The sequence below is a fragment of the Chanos chanos genome, chromosome 8 (genome assembly GCF_902362185.1).
Source record: "Chanos chanos chromosome 8, fChaCha1.1, whole genome shotgun sequence".
NCBI classification, from domain to species: domain Eukaryota; kingdom Metazoa; phylum Chordata; class Actinopteri; order Gonorynchiformes; family Chanidae; genus Chanos; species Chanos chanos.
Genome location: NC_044502.1, coordinates 5,447,424 through 5,463,951, shown reverse-complemented (window position 1 = coordinate 5,463,951; position 16,528 = coordinate 5,447,424). Strand labels below are relative to the sequence as shown.

The following is a 16,528-nucleotide window of genomic DNA, read 5'->3' as shown; positions in this document are numbered from 1 at the left end:
GCCATTCAGAAAACACATTTCACAAAGAAATAACTATAAACTCACAGCATCAACCAAATTCACCACCGATTTGGCAGAATTCTTGGCGTGCTTTTTACTTTTATGCCTCTTAAACTGCAAAAAGAAACACAACACAATAGACCATTATTTTATTGTTACTTTTGTTTGCAGTCCTGAGTTGCATGGTTTCTATGACCCTTGTTTGGAGTGCCGCCTAGTGGCTATTATCGGTTTTTATGACCAATGATAAAATGCTGCCCTCTAGTGTACATTACAGACATTAAAACAAAGTAACGTGCTTCTCACAGTTCTGACAAGAGGAACAACATTGGCTAATCAGATCTGGATGTACTTCACATGCCGGCCGTGACTGGTTGAAATGTAAGAGGCCACACCCACCGTGTTATGGTCACTAACTATCATGATCTCCAGATATTTCATCTCCTCAAACACGTTTCGTGGCATCTTGGGGAAAAAAGTCAACAAAAACGGATGCAGTCACAAGGTAGTTGACAATCAAACCTTCCACAGGTGCCTTGTACAATGTGTTTAAGCATTTACAGCCATTTTCGTAAGCATAATAAGGAGGTCAAAGGTCAACGACCAAACCCTCACCGCTCGTTTCCGTCTCCGCCTCAGCCATGACAACTCATCAAAGGGCTGCTCTTCCTCATCTTCATCCTCATCCTCATCCACAGCTGCACAGAGTAAAAGACAGACAGACAGACAGACAGACAGACACACACAGAACGGTTACCATGGTGACAGGTGGGAGCAGTCTCATTCAGCAGTTGTTACAACATTCGTTGCCCGGGATACGGCTGAGCCTCTCTCACCAGTCATGCGGAGAGACGATGACCTCCTCAAAGTGTGAGGTCGCGCCTCCGTGTCCTAGGGGTCAAAAAAATAATGCAGAGACCGAAGTTTAGCAGATTGGTTTCGTGTTAAGGGACTAAATCCGCAAAGCGTCCCGCCTGAAATTCAAACATCAGGTTAGAGTAAGGGAAAGAATGAGCTCACCGTGGAATGGCTCTGTTTGAGCGGTTCGATGAGGTAAACAAACTCTCCATCATCAAACATTCCGCTGTGTGAACAAGAGAGCAAGGTTGAAAAAACAAAGAAAAAAAAAAGCGACATCTTGATGTCATTGATATAAAGTGGAACACTGTACTCTCACTGTTCTCTTGTGAGCTCACATATGCGCTCTCTCTCTCTCTCTCTCTTTCTCTCTCTTAGGGGACACACAGACTGAATGACATTAAGATCCTTTCATGCACTCAGTTCTGCCATATGGGCTCACAGTGTGTCACCAGGTCAGACCACCCTCTCCCTCTGAGTCACTGTATCGCTCTCTATCACTCACAGATACATACACACAGTCACAGTCACAGTCACACACACACACTGACAGACGCACACACACGTATACGCACACACGCACACACACACACTGACAGATGCACACGCACACACAGACACTAACAGACGCACATGCACACACAAACACACACACATATACGCACACGCTCACGCTCACACACACGCGCACACACACTAACAGACGCACATGCACACACAAACACACACACACATACACACTGACAGATGAAAACACACACGCACGCGCACACACACACACACACACACTGTGCCTTGTTTTTCATTGTTTCATTTTTCTCTCTCTCTCTCTTTCTCTCTCTCAACACTCTAAGACAGACACTCACCTACATACACAAACTGTGTCTCATTTTTCATTCTTTCGTTCCGTGCTCTCTGTCTCTCTCTCTCTCAAATACACACACACACAAACACACACACACACACACACACACACACAAACACACACACACACACACACACACACACACACACTCTTATGAAATTAAGTGTGTCTTACTGCAGTCCATTGCAGGTGGACAAGGCCACACGAGACTCCTCCTTGCTCCTCACCTGGCCATGATAGTAACAGTGTTCTCCTCCCTACACACACACACACACACACACACACACACACAGAGTGAACAGTGGTAGGTAGGTAGCTCATTTCTCATTTTCTGCAGTATTAGAATAGAACAAAACTAAGCTTTTTTGAATCAGCGTTTTGAATCTCACCTTTGAGAGAACAGGATTGCCTTTCTCATAATGGATTTCCACATAATCTGAGGACAGTAGATCGCTGTAAAAATAACATCAACAGTGATAATCCAGCGTGATAATCTGTCACTCTCAATCAACAACAATCAGATATTGTTTTATGATCCAGCTTCCTTCTCAGTCTTACCTTCTGCACTGCATTACTTCAGTATCTTTTCAGTCACTTAAATGTACATCACAAATCGATATATCGATATCATAATAAGACCCACAGAACAATCTCCACACAGTCCAACCACGCAGACTGCAATTTTACCAGCCGTGATCTTATAAGTGAGGTCAGTACAGTACATTCAATCAGTACAGTAAGCAACCCACAAATATACCAAAGACACACGCGCACACACACACACACACACATATATATATCACACGCTGCTCCCACAAACAGCTGACAGATTGCGCCCATAAACGCAGACTCTGGGGACATGAAGTCCCCTGTCTCAGCATGTTTGATCTCCAAGGTCCTGATTGCTAAGCATGATTGGGAGAAAACTGTCTCCCTTACACCCAGGTCTACCGCTGGGCACGAGCCCCAGGGATCACATCATCTGTGTGGCTCTCCGGGCTTTGAACTACGCTCTTTACTGTATGCGTTCATCTAAATGATCTAATACCTCCAAAATTAAAAAAAAAAAAAAATCACAATATGTGTGATGGTGTTGATAGAGGGGAAACAATGTTGTCGGTTTTTAAAGAGTTTTGGGGTCCTGATGGTTTGATATCAAATCCTCTCTTGTGCAATGGACGCTTCAAAAAATACATTGATTTTCTTTTTAACTAACAGATTTACATTTACAAAAGCTCCACATTGGTATCCCTTTGACCACGTGAGTGAATTAAACACTGATGTGACCCTTGACACTTAGACCATATGTCATTTGAGAAGCTGATGGGAAAACAACGATAAGCAGAGTTTGCAGAAAAACCAGCTCCACACACAATAGCTGCTTTGCACACATACAAACACTTACTTATTTAATGTAAGATCCAAGGTAAATGTGGAACCGAAAGCCTCCAGTTGGAAGCTTGCCTGCGCCAGGTGGATCGCCTAAAATAAAACAAAACAAAAAACCCACACAGGATACCCAAGAAAGGTCAGGTCATTAAAAAAAAACTCAGGTAACTGTCAATCGAGAGAGAGAGAGAGAGAGAGAGAGAGAGAGAGAGAGAAATTTCAAACAAATCCTAACAACGTTTATGTGTTCACTCGAGCAGGTTATAGATGTGTTTTGAAATGCAACGACAAATCTTGATCTCGGTTGGTATCTGGATATCTGGAATGATCATGCTTTGAAATGTGACGTGAAACCCCATAGCAGCACAGTTCTGTTTTTGTTCTGAAAATCCTGCACATACAGCAGGAGAGGTGTGCTCAGCAAGCACTCCCACAGTTTCTGATTGGGGGGGGGGGGGGGGGGGGGGGGGGGAGAGAGTCCCTGTTGGGGGGGGGGGGGGGGGCAGAAACTGCTACTTTTGCGAAAAATGTTGTTAGAGAAGGGGGGCAAGGAGGGAGGGGGGGGGGAGGGAGCAGGGCATGTTCACTTAAGAACACTGGGCATGACAGACTGTACAATGCACCATTTTTGGCGGAAGGCGTGAGAAAAGTGTTTGTGTTGGTGCAGGCAAACCCTCTCTCTCTCTCTCTCTCTCTCTCACACACACACACACACACACATGTTCATACGCAAGCAGACAAACACACAGACTTAAACCACTTTGCGACAAAGTGGAGATTTTTAACTTACTTGGCCATCCGTGGCCTGGTTCCGCGCACGCGTGTCCAGGTCATGATACACACTCTCCGACTCCTCGTTCAAGTAGTAGATGAGGCGCGAGGGGTAAGTAATGGTGACCTCGTGCTCGGCCGCACGGCGCGTGGAGTTATCTCTTCCGTCCGGTGCTGCTGTGGCATCTTGCCGCGGGCTCTCCGACACCTGCTCCCTGGACTCGTAATTTTCTGCACTGGGAGAAACTGCGGAACAACAAAACAGCACCGGCACGCTGTTTACTGCCTACCTCTCCCCGGCTCAGAGTGGAATCCCGTCAATTATACATGAACGAGTGCCAGCAGATGCAGCTCTGTGACGCTGCAGAGAGCGCACAAGAAATGCGCTATTAGCCCGATGCAGAACATACTGTAGGCTATGTTATGCACATGAGCACGGTGGACGTTGCAAAGTAACTTACTCAGTGATATAAATCTTAACCGTATTTTAGACTGACCTCTTAGCAAAGACGGGATTGACAGGGAAAGCAAATACTGAGATGACTGAAGGAACTGCTTCAACTTCTAATTTAGACGATATTTCAGAATTTGATCATTATCAGGCGTAGCCTTTTTTTTTGGTGAGCCAAGACAAAAAGGTTTTACATATACTGAGAATAAGAAAGTATGCTCATCACGTAGGCATATTCACGTTTCATTTAATGCAAATCAAATTAAGATCCTAAGACGGCATTGCGCTTTACTACAACCAGCCCCCGATGCTGACTACCTTCCGTACCGTTCTCCAACCAGTTCCCGTGGTGCTGCCTAAATGGCGCTCTCTCAATATATCCAAATACCTGACCGTGATTCTGCCCACTCAGACAACATGAAAGCGGAGACCATAATGGAGGCTATTCAGTCGGGTTTACCCATCCACAATGAAAGAATCTTATCAAAATGGGACATGGTTGGTAACATCTTAGGTAACAGATAGGAAAATCAAGGCGAGTTAAGGCGACGCATAAGAATCAAAGGCAAAAGTGCAAAAAAATAAAAATAAAACCCAAAACAAAACGATCTTTGCGCCGCTCTATTGGGACTTAATTGGGGTGCATGCTGACAATTAGATTAAAGCTGGACATGTAAACACCGCACTTACCCGTTGAGGCAGAGGCAAATGGACACAGCCAGGCGATTAAGATGCTAGCGAGCAGACTCGGATGGAATATCAGATGCATGATTCATATTTGAAGGCGAAAAAAATGACATTAGCGCATCAGGGTGCAGAGGACATTGCGCCCCATTGTCGAGCGAGAGGAGACGTTGAATTCTTGGTGTATCCCGCGAGAGGAAGGGGGAAATCCTGACAGCAAGAGCGGCGATATAGGGGAAGGGAGCGCGGACGGGAGGTTGAGGGGTGGGGAGCACGGATAGACGGCAGAGGGGTGGCGGTACGGGAGGAAGGCGGTGGCCAAGTGCCTAACATCATCGGTGCTAGCTACTGCGGCTGCGCACTGCATCCTGCCCCCTGTCTTTTTCTTCATTCCATCACCAAACCTACGTACACACTCACTCTTTTAAGTTTTGTATTTTACTCTGGTTACCACGGCCCGTGGTGGGGATGAAAAAAAACATGGCACACGAAATTGCCATTTTTAGGGGTTTATGTCTATATGCTTATACCACTGTTTGAAAATTCCGACTTTTCAAACCATTTCGGTTATTTTTCAGGTTGCGGTGTTGCTACTACTACCATAGGACGAGCTCTCTTAAACTGCAGGCACATCAGTGTTTCAAACAAAGCACGCACGTGCAGTTCTTGAGTGACCGTTGCGTATCACACTCCGTGCAAACCCCCCACTCAAACGGGTCCTATTATTCTGAAGTCTCGCCGCCACTGGGCATCAGAGAGGCAGTTAGTTGCGGTGGGTTAAGCAGAGTACTGGGAATAATCGTCGAGAGAGAGAGAGAGAGAGAGAGAGAGAGAGAGAGAAGAAAGGGATATAGCTTTGTCTTAGCTAAACTGGACAGGCAAACATGTAAGTCCATGCCTGAAGTTCATGCTCTTTAGGACAAGTAGAGCGTAAAAAAAACCTCGAGGATAAATCTTGTGGGAGAGTGTAAAAGACAGAGAGGATGACATGAACACAGTGGACCCCATGCTCTTGATGTATTTACATAATTGAAACTATCATGTAATGTCAGAAAGTAAAGAGTTTTTGATGTGACATATGATAGTAGTTGGAAACGACACGGTAACTGGCAGTAACTGTTGTCGAGATAAAAATGCTACAGGTGACGTTCACACACGAGGGGCAAACTTCAGGTTGAAGTACTATTAGCCTAAAGACCTCTACCATTTTCACAACTTCATATACTAGGAAACCAAAGGCAGTACCTGAAATTTGGGAACTGTACTGCACTGACATTAGGCAGCTTTCTCAAGTCACTGAATGACATGTCTAAAATATAAAGTGGCTATAAATCGATTGTGCGGTTCCCTTACAGTGGAACACTTGGTACACAAGACTTGGTACACTTAACTACTCAGTAGTTAGGTAAGAGTGTAACCCCATCCAGAGCCTGTATGTGAGTGATGCTGTTTGAATGTTTTGGCCAAGATGTGTGCCAGACAATGGCCTATTTACAGTGTTATGTTCCGTCCTAATTTTTTAAAATAATGTTGTGTATCTGCAGATGAAACAATACCTCTAAAATGTCCGTGACACACTTGGAAGGTTGAAATCTCCAGTTTAAGTTAAGATACAGCTTACAACTAACCAAAATGACATTTTATGGAGATAACCTCGTGTGATTGTGTATCTTGAAACATTTACACAAACGGTTCACTCAGACCTCAACCATGATGTACTAATAAACCTTTGCAAAATGTACATGCAAATGTTAAAAAAAAAAAAAAAAATCACACATTCTCAGAAGCCGAACCCGTTATAAATAAATCATTAGAAACTTTTAATGTACAATAATTATTAAATATCCAAACATTTGATAAAAATATTCATTACAAACTTAAAAAATATCCCCTTAGCTAGTAAAAAAGATACAACAGAAGAAATATAAATTAAAGACAGACGTTAGTCTGGACTACAAACAGCTTGTTCCATCCAACTGTGCAAAAAACACGATACAGCTTTTCAAGGAAACTACTCCGTCCTCAGGGTGGTGTTGTTTAACAGCTGATGTCTCGTGGAGTGTGGAATGTGCACCAGGGGTGTAACAGTACATGTATTTGTACCCACTTCTGGTACCAGACTTACGGTTTGCTATGTATTGAGAGCTGCATAACTTTCCTAGTGGGCGATGGTTATTGCAATGGATTAAACTACACGTGGATTGTGAAACAAATTTTCTAATGGGTGATCGCGTAAAAAAAATGAAATAGCCTACGGAATGCTTTTACAATTCCAATCCTGGACCGCCTTGAGAGCAGGTGCATGCTCTTTCATATTGAACAAGCTGGAAAATAAAAACGGTCGGTTTTTATGGTCGTTGTTCCGGGTCCTTTTTTTTTTTTTTTACCAGGTGAGCCCGCCCCTGAAACTAAACACTTCTTTCACTTTCGCAGTTGTCAGGATTTGCTGGAAGAAAGTTTTGTGCCGGATCCCGTTCCTGTCACGTCCCTCCTCCTTTATCCGGGCTTGGGACCGGCTCAGAAACATGCTGGATTGCATGTTCCCAAGGCGGAGTTGCTTATCTAACAAGCTAAAGCGAAGCCATTCCAGAATTACATTCCCAACAAATAATTTCACCTGCAAACCATACGCGGTTAATGTAAATTGGCCAAAAAAAATTTACCTTTTTTTTTTTTTCTTTTTCTTTTTCTTTTCTCTCTTTAACAAAAACATTCCGAGCTGCGAGACTATAACCGTGTTACATACCAAACTGTGAGTTTCTTGTACGTTACACCCCTAATGTGCAGGTGCTGTCCTCCCCCTCAAACTCTTTCTTACAGCAGAGCTCTCAAGGTTAGGGATGGTTCGGGAAGGGGGATCTGACAGAGGCTTATGGCTGGTTGGTTTTGGTGACGCGGATAATCTGGGAGAGGCCCTCGCGGGGCTCCTGTTTCTGGGTGACGTCCTGCATTCAGCAGACTTGCGAGCGCTAACTTTACGCTGGAGAGAACCGCACGACTTCGCCCTGGGCCTGGACTTGGTAGACACTCTCCTCGTACGATAAGGGGGCGCCGACGGCCTTTTCGCCGGCGTCAGAGGCTTTTCGGTCAACCCCTCCCTGCGTGATCTCCGTCTGGCGCGCCTTCGATCCATCTGGATTCCGCTCTTGTCTTCGTCCACGCCCAGCTTGGAACTGATCGTCTTGTGGGAGCTGCTCGTGCGGGACTTGGCAGGCGCCCTGGACGAACCGTCGGTGTGGGAGGCGCTGGGTGTCAACGTGCTCAGCAGGAAACGGCTGCCGCTCGATATGGAGGAACGGCTGAACATGGCTCTGCGGTTGCTGGAGGCCGACGAATCGGGCTCGGACGGGGCCGAGCCCGAGGTTGACGCGCAGAGATCGGCCAAGCTGCTGCCCGTCCGGGCTCTCCGGGAGCTCCTGCCCTCCCGCCCGTAGTCCACGCCGTGCCACTCTTTGTTGATGTCCGGGCTGAGGCTCCGGAACAACTGTCGGACGTGCGGCAGTTTGGCTTTGGGGGCGGAGGCCGTCCCCTTGGGCGGCGTTTTCAAGATTCTGTTGGTCAAGGGGTCGTAATACTTGAGCGGGGTCTTTTTGTATTTGTACTTCAACATGCCTTCGCTGTCACACGACTTCCTTTTCCTTCCAGTCCTCCTGATGGACGTAGGCTTGGTGGTCCCCTGAGCTGTGTCTGGAGACGACAGCACGTACACGACCGTTTTCGGCTGCACGGGGCTCATGATTCTACAGTATGAGGCTGGTAGCCTCAGAGCGCAAAGCCTTGTCTTCATGTCAGGGGTCCGCTCTGGGCTCGGGTTTTTTGGGGGTTGCGGCTCGTCTGGCGCTGTGTCCGTTGCCTGTTGCGTTGCTCTCTGCTTTATCATCGGGCAGCTCTGCGGGGTGGTCTGTGTTCCGTGGCTTACTTTCACAACCTGGCAACGCGATGCAAGCCGGTAGAGTCGTCGTCTAGTCTTTCTGAAAGTCTCAGGGAGCTTTGGCTCCTCTTCGTGGTGCTCCATAAGTGGTAAGACATCCCTGCAGTCCCATCTGGCACCATCTCCCTTTTTCTCCTCTTGCTTCCTGGTCTTTTTCCCTTTCCTGATGTGCTTCCCAAACCGGGCGAGGGACTCGCTTTCGAAATAGCAGCGGAAACGACCCTGCCGAAACTCTTTTACTAAGGAATCCACCTTGAGGTCGTCCTCAAACATCACCTGTGCTAACGTCTTCCCCACAAAGGATTGTGGGATATGAGGCAGGTCAGGAAGGACCTCCTCGGCGGCGTTTTCCTCGGCTGCCCATCGAGGTCCCATCTCTCCAGTGTCCTCCCCAGGCAGCAGGATGGTGTTCAGAGCAGAGTCAAGCTGCGTCTTGTAGCCTTGGTCCTCGAGATCCACGTGCACCTCCATAAGGCAGGCCAAGTTTTTGTCGTCCGCCTTGGCTTTCCCTAGCACTAATTTTACAGTATCATCCCACCCTTCGCTGACTCCTGAGTCACTCATGGACTGCAGGCTCACATGGAAGCTCTCCTCGTCCTCCTTCTGGTCTCGTCTGGGACTGCGCCCGTAGCAGTATCTCTCTATGACTTCCTCTATCACGTCCCGGACCTGGTCCGACTGGACGCTGAACGTCCGTTCCCTGTGCGGTCCCTTCCAAGGAGGCAGGACAGACGTCCACACTGGATCGTCTGGATCCTCGCCGCCACCTGGCCGCGGGCAGGGCTGGTCCCTTGAGGTAATGCACTTAGGGGCTGGGGAAGCTGGGGCTGAATCGCTCTCCTCTATGTGTCGGTTGGTTTTCCTGTGCGCTTTTCTGTGCTGAACTTGTGAGGTACCAGGCTGAGAAGGGGCTTGGATCTGAGAGTTCTCTGACTGAAGTGGTTGTGAGATTTGTGTTGTGTGAGGTTTGGCAGTAGCAGCGCTGCCACTAGTCCTATGTAAGAAGCCTTGTGTGGGCGAGTCCTTTTTGGAAGAAGGGGGATCAAGCTTCGCCTTCCCCGTTTCTGGAAGGGTCTGGCTGCTGGTTGTCGCGGCAGCATCTGCCACCACTGGTGGAACCGTGGTCCCTGGATCTCGGCCCTTAAGCAGAGCTGAACTGGTGCCCTTGGCAGACGGCAGGTGGCAAGACTCCTCGTCGGAACTGGGCAACTCCTCGCGGGTCCCGACTGAGGCCCTGTCACTGTCTGATCCACAGTACACCTCGGAGAGCTCCTCCCTCGGAACCAGCGGGGTGCTCAGGTTTGGCAGGTCAGCATGGGTGGGCCTGAAGAGAGACGGAAGTAGTCGATCAAAGAGCGAAATAACAGAGCATAACAGAACACAGACCAATAAAGGGGGCTGTCAAATCAAACAGCTCAATGCAGAAAGACTGCTGAGACGGTATGGCACACAGCGATATGGAGACCTTTCAAAGAAGGATAAAACAAGGCAAGAGGTGAAGGCTTCTACTTAAAGATGATTGTTGCTATTACCTCTGATGAATTTTTCTATGCAGGTAAACGAACTAAATACACAGGCCCTCTAATAAGGAGGTCAGTCAGCTTGGTTCACTGATATAGATTTGAGGATGAAGAGAAAAAAAAAAACGGTACCGTGTGTCATTGTAACGATGAGGGTGGTGATGCAGGACGTCCTGGAGAAATCTCTCCATTAGGCTTCCAGAGGCGACATTCGTCCGAGTGGACCGTACCACCTCTCTGTGACGAGGACTTAGGATGTGCTACGGATAATGAAACAGATAAGGCTGCAGGGGACAAAAAGTCTTATGTTTCTTTTCTTCCGCTTTTTTTTCTTAAATTTCATATGTTATGTTTTGTTTTCCTCTTAATGGATGAAATTTACCATAAATCTACTATCTGCCTTTTTTTTTTACTACCTATTACCTGTCTGACTTACAAATTATTATTATTTCCCTTATTTTTCCATTGTAAACTCTTTGTATTTGTTTTTTTTGCACTTTAAAATGTGTATTGAATGTATTTGAATTCATAATCTTGTCTTTCTAGATCTGACTCCTGATTTTCTGACATGTACCTCCCCATTTCGCTCAAAGACTAAAATGAGATGATGATGCTAATGATACTACTATTACTAAGGGGGGAGGGGGGTGTGCAGTACCTGTTCCAAATTGTTGTACAGGACCTGACAGCAGCTGCAGAAGCCCTGTCTGTGTGAAGCAGAGGAGGGGCCAGCAACAGGTTGGTCCCTCTCATTGGTCCTACAAGAAGAGAAACCGCAATATGACCAAACACTCAGTTCCTGTCTAGGTGACATAGCCAGTATATCTTGCTTACCCATTTCTCATCGCGTAGCCCAGGAAGGTGGGTCATTACTGACAAGACATCAAACGTGAGTTGATCTTGTAGTGTTAGTGATTTTTGGGTTTGTCGTGTTCATTTCTCACCTGCCAACTTTGTCCTGCCTGCTTGGTGGATTGGCCTGTTTCTTCTCTGCATCTACAAGGAATTCATTACAATAATTACAAAATGCTAAACGGGTGCAGCTCATCTCCATGTCATCTCCATAACACTGTTTTGTCTGACGCACCTCATTTCCATAACTTTATTTTTAAAGTACCTATTCTGACTGGAAAATAATGTTAATTAAAGAAACATAAGTGCCAATGTTTAAACTCACACCATTCATTAAGTATTGTTGTCCAGATGGGTGCTGATTTATTGGCTAGGTTACTTTGAGGATTACATGAAACATTTAATAGGACTTTTCAGTTGTGTTAGAAATTGAGACAGTTTGCTCTTACTTTTTGCAGAAGGGGCAGGTCCCTCCTCAGTGGGCATTGTATTATCTGAGAACGCAGACAGAGTGAATACACAGTACGCCACGCACGACTATTAACTTTTTATCAGTGCAAAGAATTATTAAGGACACAAGGAGGCACCCGCTTGCTGAAACGAAGACCGAACGAAAAGCAACACTCACTTCCCAACAGGAGGGGTTGATGGAGGTTTCTGAGGACTGGTCAGTCACATAGCCGCACACTCTTCCACTGGCCGCGTGGGATGAATCTGAAGCCAAGTCACATCGATACACAAACGTCTGCGAATACAGAAAGCGCGTCTTATTCATTAAGAAAAGCTTGCATAGAAAATCAACCGGATTTACAACTAAAAGTTAAGAGCTGTGTCTTTTCCTTCGCAGTACAGTTAATACTGTGAGGTCTCGTGCAGTTTAACTACTCTCATAAAGTTCTGCGGTCACGAGACGCATGTGTAATACAAAATCTATTCATAATCTCACAGTTTCAGTTCGTTATTTGTTGCGGTTGCTGTAGTGCGTGCAAGTTTCAGCTATCTATTTGGGGTTGTTTAGCTACATTGTGTTTTACAATGTCAAGTATAATTACTGCCTTCTCTGATTGGCTAAGCAGACAGATTTGGCCTGCACACACAAATCTGCTATCCATTCTGTATAGCAGTACTCAGGTGACCAACCTTTCGGTAAATATTTTGTAACTACATGATCATTACATGTAACTGCGCTGTTACTCAGCTAGTTAATTAGCGTCACGATAAAGGTGAATGAGCACACAAATGTGAATCTCACTTAGAGCTAGCGAACTTAGCTAGCTAGCAGTTTGTAGTTAGCGGGCCTGGATTATATATTGTGTAGAAAATAAACGACGGAAGCAAAAAAGGGCAGCAGAAAGTAATTCGCTTAGTAATTCTCCATTCATACTAGGCTAGAACACAGAGAAACGAGCGACTTCGACATGCTTTCACCTGATAGTAGATGTTATTCCATTTAGATCCCATCGGTATCCGTATTTGGCTCAAGTCTTTCCGTAGTGTGACGCGGAAGGAGAGCGCGGGAACCCGCCCACAGTCTGAAGTCGAAAGCAAAGCATTTCGAGCATAGAGAGGACGGTGGGGTAAATCAAGGCCACATATTTAGACCGTCCATGCTGTGTTTCACAGTGATATATGTCTCATCTTTACAACACGTAATCGAAGTTGTCAGTGTGCAGTCTAAGTGGTGGAATGACACAGCTATCAAACCGTTTCTGCGTTTTTTAAACACAGAACACATAGTTGTTCTAATTGCAATAGCAATTTTCCCACGCATGTGCATAATTAATTCCTTGAATGAATATCGGAGATTCAGTAGGTGATTTAAGCACCTCTTAGGTTGCTCAGTTTACACATCGGGCTCCAAGCTTTGGCATTTAGTCGCTGCAGCATAAATTTTGGGTGTTCTCACTACTTTTCTATTAATTTTGCCAACTCATTGCAAATGCACCGCAGACTGCGAAACCCTCAGAGCCCTTTGAACCAACGCAAATTCTGTCCATCTCAGGTGATATTGGTTTGAGTTTGGAGTAATTTTCATTACAGACTGTTAACATGAGCTCTCCTGGTTTGCTTGTTTTCAAAACCACGTTGAGTATATCCTGCCTGAATTCCAACAAACTGGGACCTCTTCAAAACACAACAGTTTTCAGAATTTTCAATTCCTTGCTACATTTGCAGTGCTTGGGGGTCTTTTCAAGAGGACAGCAAACATACCCTCAGTGGTCAGGTCCAGTCACACCAAGAGTACTTCAAAACCATACACACAGACACACTTGTTCCCCAGACAAATCAAATAACAGCATCCCTAAGATGACATCTTTCACAAGTGTAGCCCTTGCAGCATTACCTCCGCAATAGATCACTTCTGCACCTCACAGAAGATATTAACTCTTCATTTAAATGGAGAAATTCCAACACGGCTTAATACAAAGACAGGTTTTGCCCACTGGCCCGTGTATAGTGAAAGCAGCTGTTGTGGACAGAATGGGAGGCAACTGTTCCTGGTATCTTTGAACATACTAATGAAACCATGCGGTGTCACACTGAAATGCATAGAGGGTCACTTGTGGATCCGTGCTGGAACGATACATTTAAGTCTTAGACAGACACACAAAGACACCTGGTCAAAAATATTTATGGCGTAAGACGGAAAACAAGCCAAACAGTCATGTGCAAATAGGAACGACATCAAGTGACTAATGAAGAAAACACATCTCATTTTTCACGTTTCAAGTGCTTTATTGTGTAGCTATAATGCTTTCATCACTATGCGGGGGGGGGGTGTTCTAGATCTTGTTGAAGGCCGCCACATCCACGGACTGCACATGGTCCTCGAACGCCGTGATCAGTTCCTCCAGCTGGTCGGTTCCGACTTTGTCGTCTTCTACAACACAGCCGATCTGCAGCTTTTTGATACCGTAACCAACAGGCACCAGTTTGGCTGAAAAGGAAGAAGAAAAAAAAAAGTCATATAGGGTCATTTAGGGCTTACAAACACAGGATTATATATTACATGTATGGGGGGGGGGGGGGGTAATGTTTTAAATACTGCAAATCACCCAGATACAATTCGCACATTTTAAAACTGAACTTACACTGTCCCCACAAAAGACCGTCCAGCTGGATGCTACGGACACACTCCTCCATCTTGGCCATGTCTGTCTCATCGTCCCAGGGTTTGACATCCAAAAGGATGGAGGACTTGGCGACGACAGTTGGTTCTGCGAACAGACGAAAGCAGAGGAGACACTTGATCAATCATGGTTTAAAAAGGGTCGAGAATGGTTGGTTGGTCAGTTAAGGGTGATTCTAGACAGCTTGCAGAAATCAGGTTTAAAAAAAGAATGTCCATCACACACATCAGCCGAAAGATGGTGATTAAATCATCATGACTGCAGCTGAACACAGAAGTTCTCAACGCTCGGTACTAGAGATAAGAGCAACGCACGTAGACCAATCACAAACAAATCCGACATACTTTTGGACTTCTTTTCGTTGTAGGCAGCGAGCCTCTCCTCCTTCAGCCTCTTGGTCTCCTCACTTTCCTTCAGAGAGAAAGAGAAAAAGAAAAAAAAGTTAGGCAGAGAAAACACACACCTGAGCAGAGTAGTGATCGGCATGCTCCGGTATCAGGAATGAAAAAAAAAAAAAAAAGGGGTCCATCACACGTTCAGCCGAAAGATGGTGAAAAAAAAAAAAAAAAAAATCATCACTCAGCCAGAGCAAGTCAAGTCTAGATGGCCATGGATGGAGCTAGAGGACATGCTGACCTCATCGTCGGAGCCAAACAGGTCAATGTCATCGTCGTCTTCGTTTGAGTCTCCGCCAGTGGTGTCATCCACGCCTGCTGGACCGTACTGACCCAGGGGTTTCTTCACACCAGGGAGGCTGAAAGAGAGAGAGAGAGAGAGAGAGAGAGAGAGAGACAGAGAGACAGAGAGAGAGAGAGAGAGACTGTGTTAAAGGGGAAAAAAAAAAAAGTCACACAAACACAAACATTCATGAAATCAAGGCTCCTGGGTTATGTCAGGTTACAGAGCTGTGCATCACTGGCTCAGGCGAAAGATGGTGAGAATGAAATCATCATTAAAACGCCAGGTGACCTTTGGGTTTTCTTTTTAACACCACCACCAACACAGCCAGACTAACACACACTCACCTGGCCTTCTCCTTCTGGTAGGACTTGATGTGGTTGTACCAGCGCAGAGCGTGGCACAGGTCAGCTGGAGGGGCTCCAGACAGGGCATCGAATACGACGACGTCAGCCTGAGATGGCACATACCTATCAGATAAGCGATTGATTCCGACATTATATCACACTCAAATATGAGAAATTTGTTCACTATCTAAATCTTGGCTCTTTTAAAAAAAAAACTTGCAGTATGGGATGCAACACTGAACAACGGACAGACCAAAAACCGAACATCACGCATGCGTGAATATCTGTAGGGGGGTCAACAGCTCAAGTGTCAGAGTAAACGCTGGTTGACTGATAACCACTTTCTAAACTCATTTGAAGAACAGTCTAACAATGAGAGGGCCCATATGTACATGGGTTTCATGCGGTACAGAAAAATGCATTTTGAAACTGAACGAACAGGGCGTGCAAGGGGAAAATGTGTGGGTAAGGAAGCTTGAACAAATTTTTTTTCCTTCTTTTTTAAAGACAGTAAGTCTCAAATTTAAACAATTAGCTTAGTAGCAATTAGAGAGGAACGGCTTTTTTTGTAACGGGCGGAATTAATTGGACATAACAGATAAGAATGAACATTTTGATAATAAAAAAAAAAATATTTTGCTCAAGGTAAACACTGGAAATCAATAGTTTAGCACGACGCAAGCAAACTAGCAAGCTAACCTTAGCTTCAGTTCGTCCAAATACAAAGGGATAAAATCTAAAGAAACAGCACTCACCCTTCAATGTAGCTTTTGTCAGCCAGAAAGTCATTCAGGACCTTGAGTCCGGCGGGGTTTTTTAGATCTCCGAAGCCCATTGTTCAAAAGAAAATTTACTAAGACCTCGTGCGTCAACGTGGGTCCCCAAGCTGCAGGAAGAGCGAAGGAACGAGAAAGGAACCAGAAGGAGTTTTTATACCGCTGATGCCGTGGCATTTAGCTCCTCCTTCATCACACTCAGATCCCTTTAACCTCACAACCACACCACCAATTACTACCTTTTTGATGAACGACATTTATGTTCAGAAAACAGT

General features: G+C 45.6%; 3 protein-coding genes across 3 annotated transcripts in view; all 3 read right to left on the bottom strand.

Annotated features, from left to right (window-relative positions):
• adam23a (ADAM metallopeptidase domain 23a) overlaps positions 1–5,103 on the bottom strand; it is an 18,242-nt gene extending 13,139 nt beyond the window's left edge. The window contains exons 1-10 of the mRNA XM_030782240.1: positions 5,025–5,103; positions 3,903–4,129; positions 3,129–3,205; positions 2,113–2,176; positions 1,898–1,980; positions 1,021–1,084; positions 837–891; positions 616–698; positions 400–465; positions 46–114 (exon numbers count right to left, since the gene is read on the bottom strand). Coding sequence (XP_030638100.1) covers positions 46–114; positions 400–465; positions 616–698; positions 837–891; positions 1,021–1,084; positions 1,898–1,980; positions 2,113–2,176; positions 3,129–3,205; positions 3,903–4,129; positions 5,025–5,103 — 867 coding nt within the window. The remainder of the gene's footprint in view (positions 1–45; positions 115–399; positions 466–615; positions 699–836; positions 892–1,020; positions 1,085–1,897; positions 1,981–2,112; positions 2,177–3,128; positions 3,206–3,902; positions 4,130–5,024) is intronic.
• A 2,608-nt stretch (positions 5,104–7,711) lies between these two features.
• On the bottom strand, positions 7,712–11,988 carry zdbf2 (zinc finger, DBF-type containing 2). Its single transcript, XM_030782548.1, has 6 exons — positions 11,950–11,988; positions 11,771–11,815; positions 11,414–11,465; positions 11,128–11,227; positions 10,602–10,729; positions 7,712–10,273 (listed from the first exon to the last, which is right to left on the bottom strand). The coding sequence occupies exons 2-6, from the start codon at positions 11,805–11,807 to the stop codon at positions 7,795–7,797; spliced, it is 2,796 nt and encodes a 931-aa protein (XP_030638408.1). The 5' UTR covers positions 11,808–11,815; positions 11,950–11,988; the 3' UTR covers positions 7,712–7,794.
• Positions 11,989–14,033: 2,045 nt separating this feature from the next.
• Positions 14,034–16,374, bottom strand: eef1b2 (eukaryotic translation elongation factor 1 beta 2). The gene is made up of 6 exons (XM_030781912.1): positions 16,233–16,374; positions 15,478–15,600; positions 15,089–15,206; positions 14,797–14,863; positions 14,414–14,539; positions 14,034–14,259 (listed from the first exon to the last, which is right to left on the bottom strand). Exons 1-6 carry the CDS (start codon positions 16,310–16,312, stop codon positions 14,105–14,107), a joined length of 669 nt encoding a protein of 222 aa, XP_030637772.1. The 5' UTR covers positions 16,313–16,374; the 3' UTR covers positions 14,034–14,104.
• Between the last annotated feature and the right edge of the window lie 154 nt (positions 16,375–16,528).